Here is a 27,872-nt window from a genome sequence, read left to right on the forward strand (position 1 = left end):
AACTACAGGTAGTCCTCGACTTACAACAGTTGTGTAACTGACTGAAGTTACAGTGACACAGAAAAAAGTGACTTGCGACCATTTTTCACACTTAAAGACCATTGCAGCATCCCCACGGTCACATGAGCAAAATTCGGACGCTTGGCAACTGACTCACATTTATGACGGTTGCAGTGTGCTGGAGGTCACGTGATCCCCTTTTGCGTCCTTCTGACAAGCAACGTCAATGGGGAAGCCAGATTGCAGCGACTGTCACTTAATGACTGTGGCAAGAAAAGTTGGAATTCAATTAACATCTGTCTCACTTGGCAGCATAAATTTGGGCTCAATTGTGGTTGTAAGTGGAGGACTACCTGTACTGTAGTAGGAATTTTTTTATTCCTTTTTTAAAAAAATTAACTACCAAATTCTTCATACTCTGCATCTGGCGATTCTTTCTAAACGTCTCGTTACCTGCATTTCAGTTCTTGCTCTCCCTTCCCATGTATTTTCTATGAATTGGTACTTTATGGTTTGTATGCTGTTTTTTTAAGCTACTATTTAATCAAGCACTGAGTGATGTGTTCAGACATGCCGAGTTGCTGAATCGACACAACCTGGTTACAGCTGTAGCACAAAATATGTAATCTAAGTAACTGTTGGTAGGGACTGTGGAATGTGTGTAAAAGTGTCTTATGTGACTTTCTGTTCAGTCAAAATTTGTAGCCACATTCCATCACTTTTGCTTTAAAATATACAATGGGAAGCAGAAAATAAACGAACGCTTTGGGTTTTTATTTAATCTATGCAGCATTTCTGGTGCTACAATGTCTCCTGATATGCTTAGGGCTCTACAGGTTTTCCATAACAAGCACTAGAGTGGTATAACTTTGGAAGTAGAACGTATCAATTCAGAGTGCTCGTTCTTAACGACCCCAAACACCATCATATAGATAGGCATTAATGAGCTTTGGGAGTCCCAAAATTTTCAAAATTACTAAAAAAAAATTAACTACCAAATTCTTCATACTCTGCATCTGGCGATTCTTTCTAAACGTCTCGTTACCTGCATTTCAGTTCTTGCTCTCCCTTCCCAGGTATTTTCTATGAATTGGTACTTTATGGTTTGTATGCTGTTTTTTTAAGCTACTATTTAATCAAGCACTGAGTGATGTGTTCAGACATGCCGAGTTGCTGAATCGACACAACCTGGTTACAGCTGTAGCACAAAATATGTAATCTAAGTAACTGTTGGTAGGGACTGTGGAATGTGTGTAAAAGTGTCTTATGTGACTTTCTGTGCCGTCAAAATTTGTAGCCACATTCCATCACTTTTGCTTTAAAATATACAATGGGAAGCAGAAAATAAACGAACGCTTTGGGTTTTTATTTAATCTATGCAGCATTTCTGGTGCTACAATGTCTCCTGATATGCTTAGGGCTCTACAGGTTTTCCATAACAAGCACTAGAGTGGTATAACTTTGGAAGTAGAACGTATCAATTCAGAGTGCTCGTTCTTAACGACCCCAAACACCATCATATAGATAGGCATTAATGAGCTTTGGGAGTCCCAAAATTTTCAAAATTACTAAAAAAAAAAAATCACAGCCCAGACAGGACTGATTATAAGCCCCATATATTCTTGGCCTCTGAAGGGAGAGAAATCAACATGAAATTCTAAAATGTACCTAAGAGGTGATGTGACTGGAAGACTCTGGATTGCTGGTCCATGTGAAGTTGTCTAAAATGTTTGTGTTTCCACATTTCCTAGAAATCTGTCAGGAAATTTATTTTCTTTGCTTGCCCAAGGAACCTTCGATCATCTAACTTCATTAAAAGCTCTGTAAGTACAAATGGATGAAGTCACTTGCTGGATGTAATCTAATTTTTTGGTAGATTTTGCAATCTCTTTGTTTACTAGGTTTCTTCATGATCCCAAGATTCTTAGATTAAGAGTGTAAACATGTATCATTTCACATTATTTTTAATTGTCATATCTTTATACTAAAATGTAATAAAGCAGTGGTACCCTTTTTTTTGAAGCTTGTTAAAATTTAAAACTTAGTTTACGGCGAAGCTACAGCTCGATCCTAGGTATTTTAACTACTAAATTTCAATTATTTTAAGCTTAATTATATTGCTTCTTTTTTAATTATTTCAGAGAATTCCAGACAGATTACCTGCTTTGTGATTGTAATATGCTATGGATGCAGCAGTGGCTACAAGAAAGAAATATCACCGTTCGTGACACCAGATGCGCCTATCCAAAATCCCTACAGGCTCAACCAATTCTGAGCATACAGCAAGCGCTGCTGACGTGTGGTAAGATTGCTGCAGCACAACGACCCTCAATTTAAAATGAATGCACTAAGTTTCTCCGCAGCATAAACCTCCCTCTCCTAATTGTCTTAACAATTTGATATTTGGTCATTGGTTTTTACGATGCCGCTCAGCCATCGTGAGTGGATTTTTAAAAAAGAAAAAAGAAAAGCCAATGTTGTAGAAGTAAGTATTCTTCAAAAAGTGAATATTGTCTGTTGCCGAATCCTGTGGGCCTAAATTCTCTTTAACAAAACAATAGTAAAAACATGTTTATTTTTAAAAAAATTCTTCATAGGCTGTGTTTTTCTAACTAAACCACAGCGATTCACTTAACAGCTGCAGGAAGAAAGGTAATAAAACGGGGCAAAACTCACTTTAAAAATGTTTTACTTAGCAAAATACATTTTTGGCTCAATTGTGGTCGTAAATTGAAGAGTACCTGTATTTTTTGTATGTTGTGGTATAGCTAAAATAAAATTCTCTCTGGCCCGAATGGGAAACAGACCCTCCTCTGGAGCTGCCGTCTTTCTCCCTGAGCCCATCTCATCGGCAGGTGGTCTTTGAAGGAGACAGCCTGCCTTTCCAGTGCATGGTTTCCTACATCGATCAAGACATGCAGGTTCTTTGGTACCAGGATGGGAAGATGGTTGAAACGGATGAGTCCCAGGGGATTTTTGTGGAGAAGAACATGGTGCATAACTGCTCTGTAATTGCAAGGTGAGGGGGAGAACCAGGCTGTCAACTTCACCCTTTTATTAAATGGGCACCGAGACACGGGTGCCGGGTCTGCTTATACCAGGGGATTTCTCACAGGATGTAATTGCTACTTAAAGAAGCTCTAAATATTTCTCTGATATGCTGCATAATTATCACCTCTTCTAAAATAATTTCCTGAATGTTTTTTTTTTTTAAAAGCGAAAGAACTGCTTATTCTTCCTGCAGAATTCTTCACTTCCACGCTGTAGAAACCTACTCGCCCACTGCATTGTCTAATTGTGACGGTTTCTTTAATCTCTCATTGGCGCAGCGTTTTCTAACATGAAAGTTCACTGTTGGTTTTTAAACAATAGTTTGGAGAAGCTGCTGGATGGAACGATACAGTTCTTTTGTATGGCAAGATCCTGCAACCTTGCCTGGCTAATTGTTAAGGCATCTCATAGTTGATTTTGGATATCTTAATATAGAACAGGGATGGGCAACCTATGGGCTTCCACATGGTGGCTCAGGAATTCTGGGAGTTGACGTCCACAGCTCGTAAAAGGTGCCATAGTTGTCCACCCCGATGTAGAATAATTCATTGTTTCTTACCAGTAAATTAACTTCCGGGAATGATTTGATACAATGTTTAATGCTGCTCTTGCTTGTTATCACCAAAGTGCCCTGACCATCTCAAATATTCAAGCTGGATCGACTGGGAATTGGGGTTGTCACGTGCACTCCAGGCGTGGGAATAACTCAAGGACTGTGGACATTGTGGTCCTGAACAGCTCTGCCCAGTACTGCCCACCAGAGAGGGTTGTCAACAACAAAGGCGACTTCAGGTGGGTGATGATGGGTGTTGAGAGGCCAGTTTGGCAGCTTTTTAGCTTGAGCGTTACCCAACCTTCTTCTCCTCCCACATAATCAATGGACTCTTACTTAATCTGAACTCTGATAATTAAAAACAAAATGCAGAGCCAGTATCTTTATTTAGCAGGAAGCTGACACCAGTCCTTCGAGTTATGATAATGAGAATAAAACGGAGACTGCTCCAATGTGCCCTTAAGCTCTCGTGGCAATCATTGTAAGAAGCCTTCCCAAATTGCTAGAGTGGTAACGAGGTGCAGAAAGTGTCCCGATGTGATGATGATGATAGGAGGAAAATGCTGGTGGAGATTCTCAGCCATCCAGGTCACGGTTGTCCCAGAAATGATTTCTCAAAAGGCAACTGGACTTTTCTTGCCTTTTCCTTGAAGACGTTTCGCTTCTTGGCCAAGAAGCTTCTTGAGTTCTGACTGACGATAAAGAGAGAAAATTCCCATTTTATATTAGAGCATCAACCTTGCAAACTTGTAGTTTTTATTTGTTGATTTATTTTGTATTGGGGAATTCTCATGTATTACTGTGGAAACATTTTGGGAATGTGGTAGGTTTGTCAACGGTTGTTTGTATCTAAGAAATACGAGATGCTGTTGGGCCTTGCGAACGATCATGTTCTTTCTGTATTTCTCTCCTCACTTCTCCTCATTCTGACCTTTTTGCTGCTGGCCACTGTAACCCCACCTTACCTCTGGAAGTGCCAGCTATTACACTTAAAGGGTCTCTCTTGTGTATAAAAGGTAACTCCTTTGAGAAACTTCGTGTCTGTGGCATTCTGTAGGCATAGAAAAGCTGTAGAAAACAACCCTAGCCATGTCTTTTGTTTCATTTTTGACCGTATTTCCCCATGTCATTAGAAGTGATGGTAATACCAAATCTTTCCATTTTTGTGCATATATTAATCTCGCCCCAATAATAATAATAATCTTCCATGACTCTTTTCTAACTGTGTATCTATCAAACCTTTAATGAAAAGTTCTGGCTTCAGTTCAGTATTAATCTTTAAAATCCTCTGCTTTGTGGTATGTATTTGAATCTCTCCTTTTTTTTAGCTTATTTACATGTCCATGAAGCGATTAAAAAAATTCCATCCTTGCCACTGGATGGATTTATTCATTCTACATAATTTATTTGTCCTGACTTCACATTCTTTAAGTAACAGGATACCGTGTAGAGCTGTGTTTCTCAACCTTGGTACCTTTGAGAAGGGTGGACTTCAACTCCCAGAATTCCCAAGCCAGCATAGAAACTCCCAAGCTATGCCGGCTTGGGAATTCTGGGAACCTGAAGTCCATTGGTGTAGAGGAATAGAACAAAAAGTCTCAAAAAATCTACTTTGTTTCAAGAAAACACTACAATTTTAAAAATGATCAGGTGCTTTGTAATTATACCTAAAATGTTATTTTTGTTAAAAAGGTTTTATTAATGTAATAACAGTCTTCTCAGCTAGACAAGGTTACCATTATTCGTGCTCACAATACCTTCCTGCGTCCCAAAAATTAGATAGTTGTCTCAAAGGTGAATCTTCTCTCCCTGCCCTCAAGCCAAACCTGTGCAAGATTGACAACTCTCTTGCTCGTTGTTAATACTTGCTGTATCAAAGAATCCCATTTTCTCAATCTATAACTCTTGTTTCACACGCTGCCTTTCCCGGTGCCTCCATCGTATTCCTCAACTTTTCGGCTAACTGCCACTTTTCCCATTTCAAAACGTAGAGCTCTTCATGAAGCTCTTTCACTCAAGCTTCCCCTGCTTCTAACTCAGCTGTTAAAATAACCAAAATCAGGGGCTTAAAGCGTTATTTTTATGTATAGAAAAAGTGGCTTCTGCTGTCGGAAAATGTTAGCCATTTGTGGAGAAGCACCAAACTGAGAGAAATGCGAGGTCCTCGATCTGCTCTTTGAGCTTGGCTGTTTTCTTACAGATTTTCCATTGTGAAGATTCTCAGTCATTCGTCTGAGTCAGTTGTTCATTCAGGTGGAGTTGCCTGGAAGTTGAGTTTTTTGGATTTTTCTTTTTTGGTTTGAAATGTTTGGCTGCTCATCCAAGGAGCTTCTTCAGTCTAAACTTCAACCCAGACTAAAGAAGCTACTTGGATAAGCAGCGAAACGTTTCAAGACAAAAAAAGGAAAATCCAGTTGCCACGACTCAGCTTCTAGATTAGTCAAACTAGGTAACATCATCCAGGCTAGTCTGAGAGGAATACGCAGCCTGGGTTGGTTTGAGCCTAACCTTACTGGGGAATAAGTGTGCATATGTATTTATTTGATTGTAATGCTCCTTGATGAGTTACACTTAATACTCTTTCCTCCTCTTATTTTCTACACAACAACAGCCTAGTGAAGTGAGGCGGCTGGTCAAAAGTCTTGCCCAGCAGGGTTTTCATGGGACTAGAACTCACAGTCTCCTGGTTTCTAAGCCAAGACCTTAATCACTATATTCCTTTGGGAACATGCATGTAACTATGTCACTACCGTTATCTCTTGCTTTGCCAGATTGGTATTTTGAGAAGAAGCTTAAAACAATAATAATGCTCAGAAGCTAAAACTCTACGCAGAACTGAATGTTCTCTTATTGTGCACTTCCTATTTCCCCGGTTTTTTTTTTGCTGACGTTCCTCTTCTCATGTCACAAGGTAGGCCCTCTTTTGTCTTCTGATCTTCAGGTGGCCCAGAACTTTGGCAGGCCTGACTGCCTACTTGCTGTGCACTCGCTACTCGGCTGGCAGTGGCATCTACCTGGGCAGCGCTCAGGATGAGAAGAGGGCGTGGCGGAGATGTGGTCGGGGAGGCCGCTGGGCCGAAGAGGATTACTCTCGTTGCCAATATGCAAATGACGCCACTAGAGTCCTGTATATGTTTAATCAGGTTAGCACTAATCTTTTGTGATCTACTTCTAATGCGGATGTCTTTGAAATGTGTTTATAATTTAAAAGATCCAGGATCCCTGCTGCTATTTATATTATAGCAATAGCAATCTGGCTTCTCATTCTACTGACCTTGGAGGGACGGAAGGATGAGTCAACTTTGAGCTGGTCAGGATCGAACTGCTGGCAGTTAGCAGAGTCAGGCTGCAATCCTGCATTCTAACCACTGTGCCACCACAGTTTAAATAGCAGTAGCACTTAGACTTATATGCCGCTTCGCAATGCTTTAAATCCCTTTCTAAGAGATGTTTACAGAATCAGCCTCTTGCCCCAACAATCTAGGTCCCATTTTACTGACCTCGGAAGGACAGAAGGCTGAATCAGCCTTGAACAGTCAAGATCGAACTGCTGAATTATACTCAAGACATCTTTGTAACTATTTAAATAGAGAAGTAATGAACATGAACACTTGCTGATCCTTGTGCTGTGTTTTTGACTGGTACTAGGCTTTTGCTAAAGAATTATTTTATGAAGTAGGAAATACATTTTATCTGTCTGGTTAGTTGGTTCATTCCTGAAGAATTCCTTATAACAGAAAAACTTCATATAAAAGATTAAAGCCGTCAGTTAAATCAGCTTACTTGCTCTTTATGCCTTACGATCTATATAGTAAGATGTGCATTTGAAAACCAGGAAATCTTATTTGGTGTGCCACTCGTTTATTTAGTGGCTTTCTATCCTTCTCCTTAATCAAAATCATCAGAGCAGCTCACATTTCTTTCCAATAAGCATCCCAAGATCAACATACTTAAACCCAAATAGATACAGGCATTGGGAGCTACTATCTCAGAATGATTCTTAAGTGGATGATGAGAAGAAACTCCAAATAAAATAGAAGATGTTTGGTGTTGTCTTTAGGCGTATTATTCAATTCCCAGTGAAGTTGGATTAAGGCAGCTTTATGGTGGCATAGGAGTTGGAAAGGTTTCCTGAGTTTTACAAAAAAAAAGCTGCACTCTTGTGTACTGCAGAGTTTTGGTGAACGCGCTGAAGCTTGTTTGTTTCCAAGTCCATTTTTAATTCCTCGAATGTATTTTATAAGCGCCTTTTCCCTGCACCTTTAATGCTTCATGCAGATGCCACTGAACCTCACCAATGCCGTAGCCACCGCCCGACAGCTCTTGGCATACACCGTAGAAGCGGCAAACTTTTCTGACAAAATGGATGTTATTTTTGTGGCTGAGATGATAGAGAAGTTTGGACGATTTGCTGAGAAGTACAAAGAGGTAATTCATTTTAATTCAGACCAAATAATCTTCAAGCCATATTTTCTTGTGAAAGGGCCTTCCTCCCATAAAATGTAAAAAGGCAGCCTTCTCACATCGGCATGTTTGAATGCTGAAAACAGCTGGCCCTTACCAAATGCAGTCACATTGAAAAAGCCTTCGAAATTAAAACCACCACATTTCTTTCTTAAAAGTCACATGCTGAAGATTGGTAGTGCTAGAATTCCACATTTATACAATTAGGCTTTAAAGATGATCTAAAATATTGATAATATGTACAACTGGATAGTTCATTGCAGTAAGATTAAAAAAAATTGCTGTGATTTATGAAGTCACACAGGAACACTAGCTTGCTACTATTTTGACAATAGTTAACTCTATAAAGATAACACGGAAATTCAGGGGCAAGGCTTTTGATGTACTTTAAAAGGGATAGTCTGTAATACATTTTAATCTGGCTCAGTGAAACGATTAAAGTCATTTTGCTGAGCTATAAAAATTAAGTCTACAGATTCTTGATTTAATGTTTAATACTTGTTAACGCTAAAATAAGCAGTTTATATGGAAGCAAAAATAAAGGTGAATGAGCAGCTATAATATACTTTTTTCCTGAAATCTGTATTTTTAAATCTGTATGGCAATCTTATCTCCAGCTTCCTACCTTTTTATTGCAATAGCATCCAGAGTTTCCACAGTGGTGTTTTGTGCAATAAAAGTATGCAGTACAAAACATATGTTCTTAGAAAATAGGAGCATGCTCTGTTAGGAACCTGACTCTGGTTCTATTATTTTTCTAATGACACAAGATTTTTTTTTCCTGATACATTGACCAGTCCTATAGAAGTTCTGGTCACTCCTTGGAATATGGCCTGGATAGTTGATATGATTGTTCTCAAGTATTTTGTTAAATACCGGAAGTCCATGGCACTTGGAGATCTTAAGATATTCTTGCAAATTATATATTTTAATGTGATGGAAGATAACAACTGTTAAGTACATAACTGAGGAGTAATCACATTACCTGCTTTCTGAATTAAATTTAAAATTTCCATGTAATTCTGACTCCCTTCACTAATTCATTCAAAGGATAGATTCCCTGTATACAAATCTGAAGTACATTAAAACAGAACAGAAGCAGCTGAAAGACTAGTAGGACATTTTGATAGAGAAACTTTTTATAGTGTGTGTTTTGCAGGGCAGAAACACTCACACTCGTTGCCACTTCTGTTGCCAATTCAAATCAGGGAAATACTCGCTGCAATGTTTGCCAGACAGTTTTAAAAGTCAAGGGATGCGGGTGTAATTCTTGATTAAAAAAAAATTCCCGAACAACTTGTTTGTTCCACTTTAGTCAATTAGCAGGAAGGGAAGAGCTGTTTGTCTCCGGGAGAAAATTAATTATACCTCATGAAATTCAAATGAAGTCGAGGGGAGGAAAAAGTACAGCACATAACTCGGTAGTTATAAGTCACACGCTTTCCGGCCGTGGTGCTTAAGCCCATAGCGCCTGTTTAACTCCAGGCAACCAAGGATGGCTTAAATTTGCTGGCAGTCTTCAGTTTAAGGGCTCTCTGAGCTTTCTTGCAGACGTTTCATGACCCAAACTAGGTAACATCATCAGTGCTAGTAAGGAGTGGAGTTTACTCTGAGTTTACATTCTAGTGACTTGCCCTGTCCGGGTTGATGGGTGGGTTGGTTGGTTGGGCTTGGAGGTTCTTTGTTTCGGCTGTTTGCTGTTGGCTTCTTTGGCAGTTTCTTGAATATAAACTTGACAGCAAGCCACACTCCCTTCTAGCACTGATGCTGTTCCCTAGTTGGGTCATAAGACGTCTGCCAGAAAACAAGCAAGCTCAGAGAGCACCACAGATGCCTCAGATCAATCCTGAGTTGCAAATATCCTCTTTTATGGTCTTCGGTTTAGATTTAATTTGGTACTGAAATGGGGAGGCCTGGTTTTCTCTGCCATGGACCTTTTACTGGATAGTAACTTCTCGTGGCCCTTCCCCTCCTTCAGGGAGATGCAGATGGTAGCCTTTTCCCGGACTCCCTTCCTTTTATAGCACAGGGGATCAAATCCAGATTGTGCCGTGATCTTTCATGCTGATTTAAGTTCAGATCCTGTTGCCCTCCTGAGAGAAGTGAAGTACCCGGCCCTCTTTCAGCAAAAGAATTGAGACACACCTATTCACCTCAGCAATTACAGAACCTGGTCCAGCTACTTTTAACATAGCCTGTTAATTTCCTTGGGTTTCCTGTTTCCGAAAATGCAGACAACCGCAAATAAAACCGTGAAAAAACAGTCATTGTTTTAAACATTGCTAGTTTTGTTGGGCTTATTCTATTTAAACTCCCTTCCCCCTGGTTGTCTGGTGGAGAAAACCTGGCCATTCCCAGAATAAACATTTTGCTCAGTCAGACGTCAATGCTTCACACCTCATTCTTCTCTATGAATAAAATATCACAGGGGTTTATGAAATATTAATGCTTCGATCAATTCCCAGCATCCTGAAAAACATACCTATTTCAAAATTTAGCTTCATAGCCTTATAAGGAAGAGAACTGCCTTTTAACTTTTTCCCATTGTGTCCCTTTTTTAATTAAAAAAAACCCTACACAATCCGATTACCGTAATTTCTCTTTTTGCAGGTACAAACTTTGTATTGATGTTATGCTTTTGGGGGGAAGGGGGGGGAAGCCTACTTGAGCATTTTTTTAGAAGTGCATCCAAAAGCTTTCCATTCAGTATATGATTCAAATGGGCAATTATAACCAACCATTATTAAGAATTACGTTCCATTTGTTGGGAAAGTGTTTCCTAATCTATGGCACAGTAAGTACTGCTGAAGAATCGATTGGAGTTTTGAGGGCTAGGAAAACCACAAGAGCCAAACCCTCTCATTCAAAATGAAATTGCTGAGGGGACAAAAACAGACTTAAGGCATAAATGGAATATGTGACATGACCAAAGGTTGAGTTCAGACCCAAGGGAGGGTTTGTGAATTTGAATGAATGATAATACAAATGGAAAGTGAGGATCAAGAAACAACATAAAAAATTGCAAAATAGAAAAAGGAAAGAAACAACATACCGAGTTTCTTGAATGGAGAATGGGGGGAATGGACCTTTGGGGAAACCCATGTGCAAACTTATGCCAAAGCTGAGACCGGCTTCTGCTCTTCTGCTCTTCTCCTGTCAGCTCGGGGACGTGATGGTGGATATTGCTAGTAACATCATGCTGGCTGATGAGCACATCCTGTGGGTGGCCCAGAGAGAAGCCAAGGCCTGCACTAGAATTGCACAATGCCTACAAAGGATTGCAACCTACCGGCTAGCTAATGGGGCTCAGGTTTACTCGACGGTAAGGACTACTGACACTTTTGGCTTCCATTGGGACCTTTTACTTTCATTGACATGTTTGAAAAGGGATCAGAATTCTGCCTATCTGAAAAGTAAGCTGAGCGGGAGTGAGGGGGGCTGCATTTGGCCTGAGGGAAAGAGAAACATTCAGAAATGGGACAGATGGAGGAGGCAAGGCTGCCTGCAGAAATCTCCCCATCCCTGTGGGGGAGGAGCACTTGGGTAGCAGTTCGAAATGTTGGTGACTTTGTGGTGTTTTGGGGTGTGGTTTTTTTTTGTGATCGTATAGCGCTAATCTACCCCTTCGCAGCCCTCTCTTAAGCGGTTTACAGAGTGTATACACACAGACACACCGAGTGTAGAAGTTTTCTATTCTAACAGTTTGGTGTCTTTGGGGAGCTGATTTACCCCTTTTGCAGCACACCGCACAGAATTTTGTCTCGTGTTGTTTTATTTCAACAGTATTCTCCAAATATCGCCGTGGAAGCTTACGTAATAAAGGGCTCTAGCTTTACCGGGATGACCTGCACTGTATTCCAAAAGATGGCCGTGGCGGATCGCTCGGGCTTCTCTGACTATGGACGGAGAGATCTGGAGGGCAGTCTGGACAAGCAGCTGGGCTTTAAATGCAACGTCTCAAATACCTTGTCAAGCCTCGCACTTAAGGTGAATAAAAGCTAAGCGACCGTAAGCGCCTGAGGGGGGGTGCAGGTGCTTGTATTTGTGTTCCAGGTGCCCTCAAACCTTGGAACATTTGGGGATGCTGCCGTTTCCAGCTAGAAGCATGAAATGATCTTTGTACAAGAATAGATCGGGAAGAAGATTAGGCTGAAAACCAGCATGTTATTTATTCTGTATGAATAGATCTCGTTGTTTTAAAACTAACTCTTATGATTTTTAAGCCCAGCTGTATTTACTTATACACTTACTACACACGTCCCGTACGTGTACATATATGTCTCTGTTTGTAAATAAAACAAATTGGGCAATAAAATTACCCAAACAAGCCTTAAGAATTATAAACCTCTCTTTACACAAACGTCGTGCTCCTGAAAAATGGTCGTTGGTCACTTTTTTTCTTCCAGCGCCAGCATAACTTCCACTCAACGAACTGTCGTAACTCAAGGACTACCTGTACCCTGCATTAACGCTGCTTCCTTTTGCAGAACACGGTTGTAGAGGCTTCTATCCAGCTGCCCCCGGCCTTGTTTTCCCAGAGGCAGAAAAGAGAAATCCAGCCCACAGAAGACGCTCTCTACAGGCTTCAGCTGATCGCCTTCCGGAATGGGAAACTTTTCCCATCGACGGGAAATTCCACCACTTTGACTGCCGATAGGAAACGCCTGACGGTGGTGACTCCAGTCATCCTCACCAAAGCAGGTTTGTTCCTTAACAGGCTCTCATTTGCAACCCCGTTTCTCTTGTATCCCCTACTCCGGGGATGTCAAACTCAATTTCACTGAGGGCCGCATCAGGGTTGTGTTTCCCCCGGGGAGGGGGGGGCGTGGCCAGGGTGGGTGTGGCCAGCTAAATGTCACTCCTGTCGGGGATGCCTGTGGCAGCTCAAGCGCTCTGCCAGTGAAAAGGGCCCTCCCGAGCTCTGTTTACACTGGCAGAGGGCTGCAGGAGGCCGTGGTAGCCAAAAACGGAGCTCGGGAGCCCATTCTCACTGGCAGAAGCACCACAGGCTGGTCCTTTGCTGTTTCCAGGATGGCCCCGTGGGCCAGATCTTTGAATTTGACACCCCTGCCCTACTCTGTCTTCTTTCTGGAAATGCTATCGCTTTAATTTTAGCGTACACACACCCTCTCTTTTTTCCCCTTTTTTTCTTTATAACCAAACAAGATGGCCTAAGTCCACCCTATCAGAATGTCCCCATTAATGTGACCTTGAGGCGCATTGCGCACGGAACCGAAGCGGTGGCGGCTCAGTGGGACTTTGGTTTGCTGAACGGACAAGGCGGTTGGAAATCGGACGGCTGCCGTATCCTTTTTTCCGATGAAAACGTCACCGCCATGCAGTGTTCCTCCCTCAGCAATTACGCAGTCCTGATGGTGGGTTCCTTGGTTTCTTTAAAGGGGGAACCCCGATAACATTATCCAGGTGGAGGCCGCGGTTGGGTGGTTAATACCATGGTATAAACCTGTCAGGACAGAGAGAGTGTGTGGAGTTTTAGGAGTTGCTGGCTTAAATCTCTCTCATTCGTATTTGCTGGAATGAAAACCTGTAGCCCAGGCTTCCTACAGGTACTCCTTGGCTTAACCACCATTCATTTAGTGACCATTTGTAGTGACTATTAAAAAGTGACATATGACTGTTTTCCACACTTACGACTACTGCAGCATCCCCGTGGTCACATGATCCAAATTCAGACACTTGGCAGCTGGTGGGTACTTAGGATGGTTGCAGTGTCCCCGGGGGTGTGTGTGTGTGTCACGTGACGACCTCCTAACAAGCAAAGTCAGTGGGGAAGACGGGTTCCCTTCGCTACTTGGTTGCTAACCTAACAACCGCAGCTATTCACTTAACAACTATGGCAAGCAAAGTCGTAAAACAGGACAAAACTCACTTGGCTGCCTCACTTAACAACAGAAAATTTGTGCTCGGTCATGGTTGTAAATCAAGGACTACCTGTAACTTAGAAGAGCAACTTACGGGTATATAAGAGGCAGATGAGGCTACCAAGTTTTGAAATTGCAAATGTTCTGTTAAATAGGGAAGGATGAAGAAGATAAACAAGAAATCTGACAGATCATGTGGCCTGTTAAAAAACATCAAAGAAAACTGGTGCTCGTTGTAATTCCAAATATTTAAAAACACATCCCGTGGTCTTTGGATCTACAAGATCATGGTCTCAAAACTAATTGGTATGCCATCTTAAAAAAAAAAAGTATATGACACTTAAATGTGCTATGAAGAAAAATTCCTTTTTTAATGGGGGGATTTTAGCTGTTTTAATAAGTTAATTGACATTATCTCAGCAGTACTTTCATATAACGTGTAGCCCTTTTATGAATTGCTTTTAAAAAGCATGAAAAATGTTAGGCTTTGAATCTTTTAGACAAAAACTCTTAGATTTATATCCCCATTTGTACAAATCAGCCAAGTAATGTTCCTTCCCTGCTATTCCTGACCCTTCCCCCTAACACTCTTGAAAAGGGGATTGGATTTAAAGAAAAACCAGCCCAACATCACCTGGATTTTGACAAAGAGCCTCCTTGCTTTCTCTTGTGGGGGATTAGCACCCCAGGGATGCTAATGGGATGCTTTGTCCTCTGCCTATTCTTGTTTTGAGCCTTTCTGTTGCACCGTTCATTCATCGCTCTCATCCTGCTGTGATGATCAATGGGATTGCGACCATTCCTCTCCGTCAAGGCGATGTTCATTTATATCCAGCACTAGTTTTGGGCCTAGCATTTTTATTTCAAATCACAGTTTGCACGTTATGGATGTTATGATCTTCCTAATCCTGCCAGTAAGATGCTGATGGGCCTGTCTGGTAGTCTCATTTAATATATATATATTTTAGGAGGCTACCAGACAGGTCCATCAGCATCTTACTGGCAAGATTAGCCAGATGGATGGATGATTGAGAAAGAAAGAAAGAAAGAAAGAAAGAAAGAAAGAAAGAAAGAAAGAAAGAAAGAAAGAAAGAAAGAAAGAAAGATAGATTAATGATAGATGATTGATATAGATAGATGGTTATAGATAGATAGATGATTAATGATAGATGATTGATATAGATAGATAGGTGATTGATATTGATTCCCTTTGATTGTATCCAATTCGTATGGTTATTTCATACTGTTGCGTTTGACAAATAAATAAAATAAATAAATATAGCTAGATAGATGATTAATGATAGAATAGGTGGGTAGGTAGGTAGGTAGATATGCTAATTATGCTCTGTGCCTTGTGATCCATCCTTTGCTTAGGCTCCCAGCTCCCCTTTACCAAAAGGGAGGAAGGAGAACGGTGGGAGGAGCAAACTGCCTTCTGAAAGGCTGCCTCATTGGCTCTGCTCAAGTTGCACGCCCTTCTTGCCTAGTCTCATGTTTCATTTGCAATCATCCTTCCGTTAGATGGAGACCCAGATTGGACTAACGTTATGAATTGTGTCCTGTTGTCTTGCCTGTCAGGATTTGACAGGGTTCCCCCAGTCAGCTGACCTCCTGCACCCAGTTGTCTATGTGTCTGCTGTGATTCTGCTGATGTGCCTCTTGACGATCCAAATTAGCTACATATATCACCACAGGTAGCCTAATTCTGAATGTATATTAATTCAGTTGGATTAAACCAGTGAATCTTGGTGAGGGGGGGGGGTGCACTGGCGCTAACGAAACATCTTGCTTCAAAGCACTAAAGTACAGGTGGTCCTCGACTTACAACTTAGTGACCCTTCGAAGTTACAACGGCACTGAAAAAAAATGACACGTGACCATTTTTCACACTTACAACCGTGGTCACGTGATCAAAGTTCAGAAGCTTGGCTTGACTCCTATTTATGACAGTTGCAGTGTCCCAAATTCGTGTGATCCCCTTTTGTGGCCTTCCGACAATCAAAGCCATCAGGGAAGCCAGATTTAACAACTCTGGTACCCCCTTAATGACGACAGCGATTCGCTTAACAGCTGTGGCAAGAAAGGTTGTAAAAATAGGCAATACTCAACAAATCTCTCAGTTTGCAACAGAAATTTTGGCCTCAATTGTGGTTGTAAATCGAGGACTACCAGTAGCCAATCCTTTGCCGTCTTGGTTACCGACTATTGTTGGGTTGCCAATACTTGAGACGGTGAAACAGATGCACAAGCCTTGTGAAAATACAGCTTTGAAGAAAGATTCTCCATTTGTGCTTCACAAAACATTTCTTTCTCATGCTTTGCATCGTTCTAACATTTAACCAAATCGGCCTCCCCCGTCTACGTATTATGTGTGAAGATTAATACTGAAAATACAGAGCTTCAGATTGAATTAGCAGGAAGGCTGTAATGTTATATTGCTAAATTCAGGGTATTAAATCATCAAAAGAGTTCAGTAAAATGGCTCTGTCGTGTAATATGTGTTACGCCATAAGCTCATAATCTATAATGCTAAAGTCTGCTCCAGATATACTCTTAACATTTTCATTCATTTATTTATTTATTTCTCCTTACCTTGGGACCCATTCTGACGCTTCAGGCGGAGATATCGTTATTTCTGGGCTTTAATTATTTTGAAATATTTGTAATCTTCCTGGCACATCTTTAAAAGAAGAATTCTAACATTTGTTGCAGCTCTATAGAATGCTTGCAAAATGCATTCACTTAATAATTTGCTTTGTCGTGGTTTATTTTATTTTAGACTGATAACAGCATCCTAAATACAGAGGGGCAAATAAAACCGTTTAAAATTGTGTCCCCTTCCTCACATTTATAGATAGAGCAACTCTTAATTTATGGTGTGGTTCCAAAAATTTAGCCTAACGTGGCTTCAGAAAGATGTCAGTAAGAGATGAACAATATCAGAGAATTTTCTGCAAGAAACCAACTCACTGCTGAACTTCAGTTAAAGTCTGAAAAGTATTGACATTGTTCTAAAACATTGACATAAATGAAGCAAGCAGGATGGTTTCATGGAAAGTGAGCATTTATTCTAAAACAGACTCTAAAATCCTTGCAATTTACAGGTGATTTTAGTCATGTTACAATAGTAAACCTTCCCTGAAGATTAAAAGCGCTCTGTCTTCGCTGATGAGGCTGCCTGATTTTGGCATTTTTTTCTGCTGTTATAAAGGCATCATGTTTGTAAATAAGTTTTTGTGTTGATTATTTGGTTTCAAGTTTTGGGGACCATAATTGCAAAGAAATTATTTGCCTAATCGATTAATATTTAGGTTTGTCTCCAAAATAACTGCTGTGGGTTTTTTCTTTTTCCATTCCACAGTGTCATCAGGATCAGTCTTAAAAGCTGGCACATGTTAATAAACCTCAGCTTTCATATTTTCCTGACATGCGTCGTGTTTGTTGGAGGTATAACCCAGACCAAACATACCAGCATCTGCCAAGCGGTAAGTCAAATGCATATTGGAAAAATTGCAGGGAAAGAAAAAAACTCAAGTCCATTAGTTAAAAGAGAATTTTAAAAACAAAATCAGTGTTAACTCTTCATTTTTTGGAACTTTATGTTCAAGTCATCAGTTTTACTTTTTAATCAATTTCCATTCCAAGATACATGACCAGGTGTCTGGTAGCATATTTTCAGGTGATATAATAATTTATTATAATTATATTTTTAAAAAGCCTCAGCCTTCACGAGCTACATCTCCCTTTATCAGCTACTTGGAGCGGCCAAACTGATGTAATATTTGAAGCAGGGGTGAAATGCTCCCGGTTTGGACCGGATCAGCCGATCCGGTAGCGATGGCGGCAGGGGGTTCAGAGAACCGGTAGCAAAAATCCTTCCCCCCACCCCCGCATGCCCAGTTGAGCCACGCAATCGTCGGAGCCTTTTTTGTTTTTTTTTACTTTTAAAAGCATTTTTTAAAAGGTAAAAAAGCTGAAGCCTGCTAGGAAAAAAATGGGGGATGTAGGCAAAAATGGGGTGGGGGTGGGGGGTTCATTTGAGAGAGAGAGAGAGAAAGGAAGGAAGGAAGGAAAGAAAGAGAGAAAAGGAAGGAAGGAGGGAGGGAGGGAGGAAAAAGGAGAGGAAGGAAGGACTACAAACCTGGCACTAGACGCAGCTTCAGAGGATAATCCAGGGCTGGAAGGGATCTGGAGGTCATCTAGTCCAACCCTGCTCCAGCAGGACATGGTTAGTGAGTTTCTGTCTTTTGATCCCCTGTCACATAGCCACGCCCACCCAGTCACACCCCCCCACACACACACACACACCAAGCCGCGCACCAAGCCATGCCCACAGAACCGGTAGGAAAGAAATTTAGATTTCACCACTGATTTGAAGGCAAGGTGTGAAGGACAAAAAAACATGCTTGTGTAGATAATGAGTGAACAGATTAAAAGAGTCTTATCAATTAGCAACTATTATTGGTTAATATCTTCTGAGACAGCCTGTCGTGTCCCTGTGTGTGTGTGAGTTCTGTTGTGTCTCTGTGTGCTACATTGCTGGCGTCATTTTATTGTTGCAAAAAAACCACTTTGAGATCTGAAGTGAAGTGTTCGGGCAGTTAAAATGCTCTTCACTTGGCCCTTATTTTGATGGATGACGGCCATTAATTCTTTTAGCCAAAAGTCAAAGGACTCCCCAGACAAGGTCCTGACAAAAAAATCACACTCTTGCGGTTTTGATTTATAGCAGCCTTCCCCAACCTCCTTTAAATGAGGGAGGTTCAACTGCCAGATTCTGTCAGCTGTCATGAACGCCCCTGACAAATCTGGAAAGGTCCCCTTGCAGGAGAAAATCGGTTTGTGTTTGTTTTGTTAATGAGTAAACTTTAAAAAAAAATCATGGGGATTTTTTTTTCCTCAATGGCTCTTCTGTGGATTGGAGCTCTGCATTGTTGTTAGCGTCAAGGTTTGCAAAAGCTTCTGCTTTCTATTTCTTATTAATGTGCAACAAAAATGTTCCACTTAAGCCAGTGTGTCATATATCATTTGTACTTTGACATTTGTAATGGAAAACTTCCCCTTCTAGATCTGCGGAGCAGGGACCTAAACCCTGTGGTACTCCCAGAACTTAGCCCATTTCTCTGGCTGTAGGGGAAAAATGAAGATGGCATTAAATAACCAGGGGAATAATCAGGTTTACTGTATTTCATTACATTATAATATCTTTTTAACATATCTTTTCTTTTATGCACACTGAGAGCATAATGCACCAAGACAAATTTCTTGTGTGTCTAATCACACTTGGCCAATAAAGAATTCTATTCTATTCTATTCTGTTCTGTTCTGTTCTGTTCTGTTCTGTTTTTATCGTGGTCCTTCCTCCCTTTACGGAAAATGGTGTTTGACCTGAGCAAGAATGCCCCCTTTTGGGTTTTGGGGGTTTTGGGGGAGGGGGGGGCTATAGCAAGATGAATATAATGATAGTTTGAGGAGAAGCTGTTTAATGAAAAGGAATAGGAAACAGGATATCTTACATATTGTGAAATGTTAACCAGATCGCTGGTTTCCTGGGTGAGTGTCAATATCAGCTGCCATTACAATTGTATTTTTTTTTCGTAAAGGGATTTCTGAGCGGTAGAACAAAGCAGTGTTAAAAAAAATATGCTAGAAAGATAATTAGAGGTTTAATAAATGTACCTATTTATTAATTATTAATTAAACAGCGAGTTCTTTAGTTTGATCATCCCAACAGGGGCTTTGCGAATGACCTTTCTCTTCCTTATCAAGCTTTACCGGTTTATTGCTTGCAAAACAAACTGCTGAAGAATCGGAGACCGAAGAGGTGAGGGGGGAAAAATGGTCTCTTGTTTGACATGGAGTTTTTGATGGCTGTTTTTCCAGGTTGGGATAATCTTGCACTATTCCACCCTGGCCACCTTGTTGTGGATGGGACTCACATCTAGGAACATCTACAAACAAGTCACTAGAAAAGCCAAGCGGTGCCAAGACCCCGGCGAACCTCCTCCTCCTCCAAGGCCGATGCTGAGGTGAGAAGCCAGCGTTCAGCTTCCTTTGTTTTATTGCAGCCTTCTTTCCGTAGCTCAACTGGGCCAAGTTTGATGGAGGAGTTGAAATCATGGGGCCAAATTAAGAGTTAACTCAGAAGCCCAAAGTTGATGATGGGGAAATCAAAAGAGTCCCCAGGCAGGAACACTATCTGGAATCCCTCACTTGACGCTGGCAAAAACACAAATTACCTCAGGTCTCAACTAGTTTTAACATCCAGTGAATAAGTTGAAGCTGAAATCAAGAATTGGACAGTGTGGTTTAGTTTAGTTTAGTTTTGTTCGGGAAGGAGAATTCGGAGAAGGAAAAAATGTGTTTGTTTTTGTTTCTCTTCATCATAAGCTCCTAAGTAAAGCATTCAATAAATCATCAGCAATAGCAAAAGCAGAAGTGCAGGAAAGTTTCTTACTGGAAGAGTCGATGCTTGTAATGCCTCTGTTTTAATCAACTTCATGTGTGAAATATTGCTTTATAAGTTCCATATTAAAGTGAAGAACAAATGTAGGCTGTGTATGTTAATTACTGGCAATAGACTCGGTAATTAAACGTGATTCTGTTTTGAAATTTTTTTTAATCCTTAATTAAGTCAAACACATATAATTCAGCAAAGCACATGCCCTCATCCCATTCAAGTAAATTTCTTGATGAAATGCAGGGGTAAATAAGATCTTAGCGCCAACGTAACTTTGAAGCAGACATAAGACAACCAACCATTTCAAAAAAATACAATTTCATTATTATATTTTTACATATTCCTTTCATCTTCCCTTTTTTTAAAAAAAAATATAGGCTTCTTAAATGAGCTTTTTCTTAGCCTTAACTAATTTGGTAATTATTTAAGAGATTCTGATAGCCTACATTTTATTCTTTAAAATATATATATATATATATTTTAGAAGCCCGGTAGCACCTTTTCTGACCATCAAATTTTATTAAAAGACATATTTTCTGTGCAGCAGGTTACTTCTTCCGATGCAAAAGATGACTTGGGTTTCTCTTAATAGAATTTGTTGGTCGGAAAAGGTGCTACCAAACTCCTGATTTTTCCTACTCTCCTATGGCATGTCACCTCCTTCCATGTTCACAGGTCATTTGGCGTCTTTCTGTTCATCTGTTTTCCTGTCTTCAAAATCCTTCGGACCCACCATCTTCTTAAGAAATACACGTTGGTTGGTTTCATTCCTTCCCCTGGCAGTAACACAACCAGTTTCAGACACTCTTTTATCTCTCCAGTAATTTTTTCTTCTACTTTTTTCCTTTCTCACATCCCTGTTAATGGTAGACTGACGATTCTAAGAATCTCTGCTTCTACTTACTGGCTTTCAGTTCATTAATCATTAATTTAATCAGTTCCTCAAAGAACCTTTAGTTGTTTCCCCGCTTTCAAACCTCATTAATTGTGTGTCACCAGCATCAAATCCAGTTTCAGCCCCTAACTGGGGTAAAATGACAGTTACAACAATTTCATTCTCATAAGGGTTTTGTGTAGTACTTCCCTGCTCTCTTACATAAAGGTTATGTTTCTAAATTTTGCCTTTCTGGTGAGCATTCGCAATTAAGAAATTTAAAAAAAAAGATTATATAAAGATCACGCTATCATAAATCTCAGTTAAAAACAAAGCAAATAATGCTTGGATATATAAATATTGTCAGAAGAAACTTGGCATCATCTATATATTCAGGGATGGGCTGCTGGGGGTTCGCAGGGGGTCGGGGGAACCTCTAGCTAAGTTTCTGTGCAGTTCAGAGAACCCCCAAATCCCACTCCTGGCTGTCCCCGCCCACCCAGCCCCTCCCAGGAGTCCCCATGCGGTCTGTTTTGGATGCAGGTAACTGCACGGCGCGCACGGAGACTCAGGGAAAGCCTCCGGAGCCCGGGGAGGGCAAAAACACACACACACACACACCATGATGCAAGAGGCCAACTAGGCCACGCCCACCGTGGCTACGCCCACCCAGCAACTGGACAAAGAACCCCTTGCTAAAATTTTTGAAGCCCACCCCTGTATATGTCACGTATTCTTATTGACTAGATATCTACAGGATGGGACATAGGTTTTGCTCCGTGATACCTGCATATATAAGCCACACACATAAATAACAAATAAGGCATCTCTCTTTAGTTAAAAAGGGAAATTCTTAATGGCAGAAGAGAATGTTTGTAAAACTGAGAAGTATATAAGTAGACTCTCTTTTCATTCGCCTTCAGAGTGAATAACATTTTCAGAATGCCTGGGAAAAGCTGTATACATTTTTTTCAGAGACAGGATATCAAATATTTTTAACATGTTGAACTGCACTGGACTTTTAACCAGGAAAAACAGACCTGTAAAATTGGCTGCATGCATAAAAGATTGCTAGCCAGCATATATTTCTTTTAAATATCGTAAGCTTCTAATGAAATATAACTGAAGCTATCTAGAGCCAAATATCTCAGTAATTAGGAATTATTCATGTCGGCTTATTCTCCTTATACATTTTTATTGTGTGCATATATGATGTGCTAGCTCTTCCACTTGAAAAAGTTCAAAACTATTTTGGATGGATGTGTAAAATAGAAAAATGCTAAGAAACGAAGAGGCCAGGCTTATTTGTCATTTATCTTGCTACAGATCACAGCTTCCCCTTTGAATATTGCTCTACCTTATTCGTTAAAATAATTTCCTCCCATCTTTGTCCACAAGGTGGCAGAAGCTGATCAGCTTTCCTCAAAATAGAGTAACACCATGGTTTTAACTGGACTTGTATCTCCTGCTCATCTAAAGTCATACAAAAGTAGAAGTAGTGAAATTGATGGGGAGTTTTCCTGGGCCCGGGATGCCAAAAGAACCGATCCTAAACAGGAGTACCCCATAGCCTGTCTTAGGATACAACTTGAAGCGCTTCCTTGCGATCCCACCCCATCCCTTTCTTCCTGTTGCAGTGGGAGCAAAGGTTTAGCCATTCTCTGGAAGTTTATTTATTTATTTATTTATTTATTTATTCATTCATTCATTCATTCATATTTTTATACCGCCCTATCTCCCTAGGGACTCAGGGCGGTGTACAGCCATCTAAAAACAACATAAATATACACAGTAAAACATTAGTCTAAAAAACTTATTAAATAGGCCGAATATTTAAAATAGACATAAATAATAAAACCCCAGGTTAAAACCAAATCTAAAATTTAAACAATTAAAATTTAAAAAATCTAGTCCAGTCCTGCGCAAATAAATAGATGTGTCTTAAGCTCGCGGCAGAAGGTCCGAAGGTCAGGAAGTTGACGAAGTCCTGGAGGAAGCTCGTTCCAGAGGGTGGGAGCCCCCACAGAAAAGGCCCTTCCCCTGGGCGTCACCAGTCGGCACTGCCTAGCTGATGGCACCCTGAGGAGTCCCTCCCTGTGGGAGCGCACAGGTCGGTGGGACGCATTCGGTGGCAGCAGACGGTCCCGTAAGTAACCCGGCCCTATGCCATGGAACGCTTTAAAGATCATTACCAAAACCTTGAAGCGCACCCGGAAAACCACAGGTAGCCAGTGCAGTCTGCGCAGGAGAGGTGTTACATGGGAGCCACGAGGGGCTCCCTCTATCACCCTCGCAGCTGCATTCTGAACTACCTGGAGTCTCCGGGTGCTCCTCAAGGGGAGCCCCATGTAGAGAGCATTGCAGTAGTCCAGACGAGATGTCACGAGAGCGTGAGTGACCGTGCATAAGGCATCCCGGTCTAGAAAGGGGCGCAACTGGCGGACCAGGCGAACCTGGTAAAAAGCTCTCCTGGAGACGGCCGTCAGATGATCTTCGAAAGACAGCCGTCCATCCAGGAGAACGCCCAAGTTGCGTACCCTCTCCATTGGGGCCAATGACTCGCCCCCAACAGTCAGCCGAGGCTGCAGCTGACTGTACCGGGATGCCGGCATCCACAGCCACTCCGTCTTGGAGGGATTGAGCTTGAGCCTGTTTCTCCCCATCCAGACCCGTACGGCTTCCACACACCGGGACAGCACCTCGATAGCTTCGCTGGGGTGGTCCGGTGTGGAAAAGTACAGCTGGGTGTCATCAGCGTACAGCTGGTACTTCACACCGAAACCACTGATGATCTCACCCAGCGGCTTCATATAGATGTTGAACAAGAGGGGCGAGAGAATCGACCCCTGCGGCACCCCACAAGTGAGGCGCCTCGGGGCCGACCTCTGCCCCCCCGTCAACACCGTCTGCGACCGATCGGAGAGATAGGAGGAGAACCACCGATAAACGGTGCCTCCCACTCCCAATCCCTCCAACCGGTGCACAGGATACCATGGTCGATGGTATCAAAAGCCACTGAGAGGTCTAATAGTACCAAGGCAGAGGAACAACCCCTATACCTGGCCCTCCAGAGATCATCCACCAACGCGACCAAAGCCGTCTCAGTGCTGTAACCGGGTCGGAAACCGGACTGGAACGGGTCTAGATAGACGGTTTCCTCCAGGTACCGAGGTAGCTGACATGCCACCACACTCTCTACAACCTTCGCCGCGAAGCGAAGGTTGGAGACCGGACGATAATTACCTAACACAGCTGGGTCCAGGGAAGGCTTCTTGAGGAAAGGCCTCACCACCGCCTCTTTCAAGGCGGCCGGAAAGACCCCCTCCTGCAAAGAAGCATTTGTAAGCCCCTGGAGCCAGCCTCGTGTCACATCCTGTGTGGCCAGCACCAACCAGGAGGGACACGGGTCCAGTAAACATGGAGTAAACAAGTTGCTATGGAGAATCAGGACGTGTAAAAAGGTGAAGCCATCCCCTACATCATGTGTGGGCTGAGAATAGCAGTTGCCAGCCACTTAAAATACTTCTGTCCATCCAGTAACCCAGCTGGCAAACATCCCTGGAAGCATTGGGGGGGGGGGGGAGAGGAAAAAAATCCCTTTGATTTTGATCTATTCAGTTCGCAATCACTGAAAAGATGTAAAGTCTTTTTAACGATACTGTGATTTAGAAGCTTCCTCTAGTTCATTCATGGGCACAGATGGTAAATTATATTTCCGACTCTGGGGTGCTCTCTTGAGATTGGTGGTTTTCTTGCAGTCATTTCATTACCCAAACTAGGTAACATCATCAGTGCTAGAAGAGGGTGGGATTTGCGTTTAGTTTGTACCCTCCTGTCTTGTCCTGTCAGTGTTGGTTGGGGGATCTTGGAGGTTCTTTGGCTGAGCTATTTACCATTCGCTTGTTTGGCCATCCCATGATTGGGTACTGTTGACTCGATCGTTGGTCCGGTGTTAATCTTGGAGTTAATCTCTGCTCATCCGGGTGCTGACTGCTGGTGGAGAAGCACTGGAGTCTTTTCGTTCCCTTTTTGGCTTGTTGTTTGTCTCCTTTGCATGGTCTGTAGATATTGCTTATGTGTCTTTTGAGAGCAAACCCCACTCCTTACTAACACTGATGACGTCACCGAGTTTGGGTCATGAAACATCTGCAGGAAAACCACCAAGCTCAGAGAGCACCAAAGACTCTTGCATGTCAATCCTGAGCTACAAATTTTCTCCTTTATTGACATTTCTGGCTGTTTAAAACAATAGTCAACATCTTCCTTCTGTTTTTTAGGTTCTACCTAATTGGTGGAGGGATCCCTGTCATCGTTTGCGGAATAACGGCTGCTGCAAATATAAGGAATTACGGGAGCAAGCCTCACGCAGCCTAGTGAGTATTGCCTTCCTGACTTGGGGAGGGGCGTAGGGGGGCTGTGGAGAACCTGCTTCTGCCTGATCTGAAACGGTTGTAGAGGCTGCCCTGGGAATGCCTGTCTTAGCATTGTTCTTTTTCTTGCAGCTGTTGGATGGCGTGGGAACCGAGTTTGGGAGCTTTTTATGGACCGGCCGGCTTCATTATTTTTGTAAACTGCATGTATTTCCTCAGCATATTTATACAACTGAAGAGGCACCCTGAACGTCAGTTTGAACTTAAGGAGCCCAACGAAGAGCAGCAGCGCCTGGCCCCCAACGAACACGGCAGCCTGAACAATCAGGATTCTCTGTCCGTGTCGCTGCTTTCTACCGTAGCTTTGGAAAACGAGCACAGCTTCCACGCACAGCTTCGGGGCGTCAGCCTCACTTTGTTCCTCTATGTGGCTCTGTGGGTTTTGGGGGCCCTCTCCGTTGCTTCCTCCCCCCCTTTGGATGTAGTTTTCAGCTGCTTTTTTGGGGTCCTGTCTCTGTGCCTTAGCAGTTTTTTAATAACCCATCACGGCATTAATAGAGAAGACGTCCGACATTCTTGGTTGATGTCTTGCTGCCCCGGAAGGAGCGCCTATTCGGTACAGGTCAATGTTCAGCCTTCTTCTGGCGCTAGTGGCCCAAAAGGGGATCCAGCCAAGTGCACCAACAGCAGCGCAGAGTCCTCCTGCACGAACAAGAGTGCGTCGAGTTTAAAAAACTCTTTGCAAGGTTGCAAATTAACCAATATCCAGGTTGCGGCGGCCCAGTGTCCTCCGAGCCTGGTGGCCCCCAGCGCCAGCCCTCCTCCTCCTCCCCCTCCTCCTCCTCCTCTCGACAACAGTCTGACCGAACACTCGGTAGACAACGAGATCAAGATGCACGTGGCCCCTTTGGAGATGCCTTTGCGCACCAACGGGCACCCCGGCCGCCATCACAAGAACCGAAGCAAAGGGCACCGCGCCAGCAGGCTGACCGTCTTACGGGAATACGCCTACGATGTCCCCACCAGCGTGGAAGGAAGCGTCCAGAACGGCTTAATTAAGACGCGTCAAACGACGGCCGAAGGGCATTCAAGGACCCGGAGAGCATACCTGGCTTACCGGGAACGCCAGTATAACCAGTCCCAGCCGGACAGCAGCGACACCTACAGCACCCTTCAGAAAGGGCACCGGAACACGGATAAAGCGCTGCCGCCCACTGTTAAAAAAGACCCTCTGAGGAAGCCCATCGTGGTAGAGCTGGAAGGGCAGCAGAAGTCCTACGGCTTAAATTTAGCGGTCCAGAACGGACCTCTGAAAAGCAGCGCCCAGGATGGGGCATTTCTGAGTGCCGACAGCACCGGAAATATCAGGACTGGCTTATGGAAACATGAAACTACTGTGTAGTGCTACTCAACGTCCCTAAAAGGGTTTCTCTGCTCCGAATCATTTTCTGTGGTTGGCTCACGAGGGTATTTTAAGGGCGAGGGCCCTGGGGAAGGTGGTTCTGCCATTGGATCTGCTTTTAGAAAGTGTATCCGTGACATTTTTAAAATTTTACATTTTGCTCTTTCGTTACCCTCTGTTTTGGGAAGCCAAACCTGGACAGTTAACTCCCTTTTTTCTTTCCATGTAAGATCGTTCTTTGATACGTCCAATACATTTCATTTTTGTATTTAATTGTGTAAAATAAATAACTTGTTTTCAACTTCTGTTACCTACCAAGTGCTGTCCTAAGGCTTGTGTCTTTCCCCATTCTGGCCATAAACTCTGTGGCTGGCTAACGATGCATAGGATTGTATTCCCAGGATCTGACACCACCTCTACCCCAGATGTGCAGTATGCTGTCTACCAATGTCCAAGTCCTCTTATAGTTTAATGTAGCATTTTTAAGTGTTTAAAGACCTGGAGATGCCTTGATAGGTTATTTATCAAGAAAGTGTTTATATTCAGTGTTGGACACTCATCGACAGGAGGTAGCAGCCAGCCCCTAGGATTTAACAAAGTTTTATGCATGCGCTCACACACACACACACACACACACACACACAGAGATATTCATTTTGTGAAGAACATTGTGATCTCTTGCCTCGCAATCAGGAGGCTGTGAGTTCGATCCTAGATAGAGATATTTCTGGGCACCCTGAGAATATATCTGCTGAACAAAACTCTGCATTGGTGACAGGAAGAGCATCCGGCCAGTAAACACACTGCTAGCTGCAT

At 42.3% G+C, this 27,872-nt stretch overlaps 1 protein-coding gene across 2 annotated transcripts in view; it reads left to right on the plus strand.

Annotated features, from left to right (window-relative positions):
- ADGRA3 (adhesion G protein-coupled receptor A3) overlaps positions 1 to 27,357 on the plus strand; it is a 40,186-nt gene extending 12,829 nt beyond the window's left edge. The window contains exons 5-19 of one of the 2 annotated variants that reach the window (XM_058192100.1): positions 1,752 to 1,823; positions 2,142 to 2,302; positions 2,806 to 3,019; positions 3,679 to 3,843; positions 6,546 to 6,747; positions 7,883 to 8,032; positions 11,229 to 11,390; positions 11,852 to 12,055; positions 12,556 to 12,769; positions 13,235 to 13,443; positions 15,529 to 15,644; positions 17,312 to 17,435; positions 19,834 to 19,979; positions 25,562 to 25,657; positions 25,787 to 27,357. In XM_058192100.1, coding sequence (XP_058048083.1) covers positions 1,752 to 1,823; positions 2,142 to 2,302; positions 2,806 to 3,019; positions 3,679 to 3,843; positions 6,546 to 6,747; positions 7,883 to 8,032; positions 11,229 to 11,390; positions 11,852 to 12,055; positions 12,556 to 12,769; positions 13,235 to 13,443; positions 15,529 to 15,644; positions 17,312 to 17,435; positions 19,834 to 19,979; positions 25,562 to 25,657; positions 25,787 to 27,056 — 3,505 coding nt within the window. In that variant the 3' untranslated portion in view covers positions 27,057 to 27,357. The remainder of the gene's footprint in view (positions 1 to 1,751; positions 1,824 to 2,141; positions 2,303 to 2,805; positions 3,020 to 3,678; positions 3,844 to 6,545; positions 6,748 to 7,882; positions 8,033 to 11,228; positions 11,391 to 11,851; positions 12,056 to 12,555; positions 12,770 to 13,234; positions 13,444 to 15,528; positions 15,645 to 17,311; positions 17,436 to 19,833; positions 19,980 to 25,561; positions 25,658 to 25,786) is intronic. The other variant, XM_058192101.1, reaches the window with a different exon arrangement.
- The last annotated feature ends 515 nt before the right edge of the window (positions 27,358 to 27,872 follow it).

This window comes from Ahaetulla prasina, chromosome 8 (genome assembly GCF_028640845.1).
Source record: "Ahaetulla prasina isolate Xishuangbanna chromosome 8, ASM2864084v1, whole genome shotgun sequence".
In the NCBI taxonomy this organism is placed as follows: domain Eukaryota; kingdom Metazoa; phylum Chordata; class Lepidosauria; order Squamata; family Colubridae; genus Ahaetulla; species Ahaetulla prasina.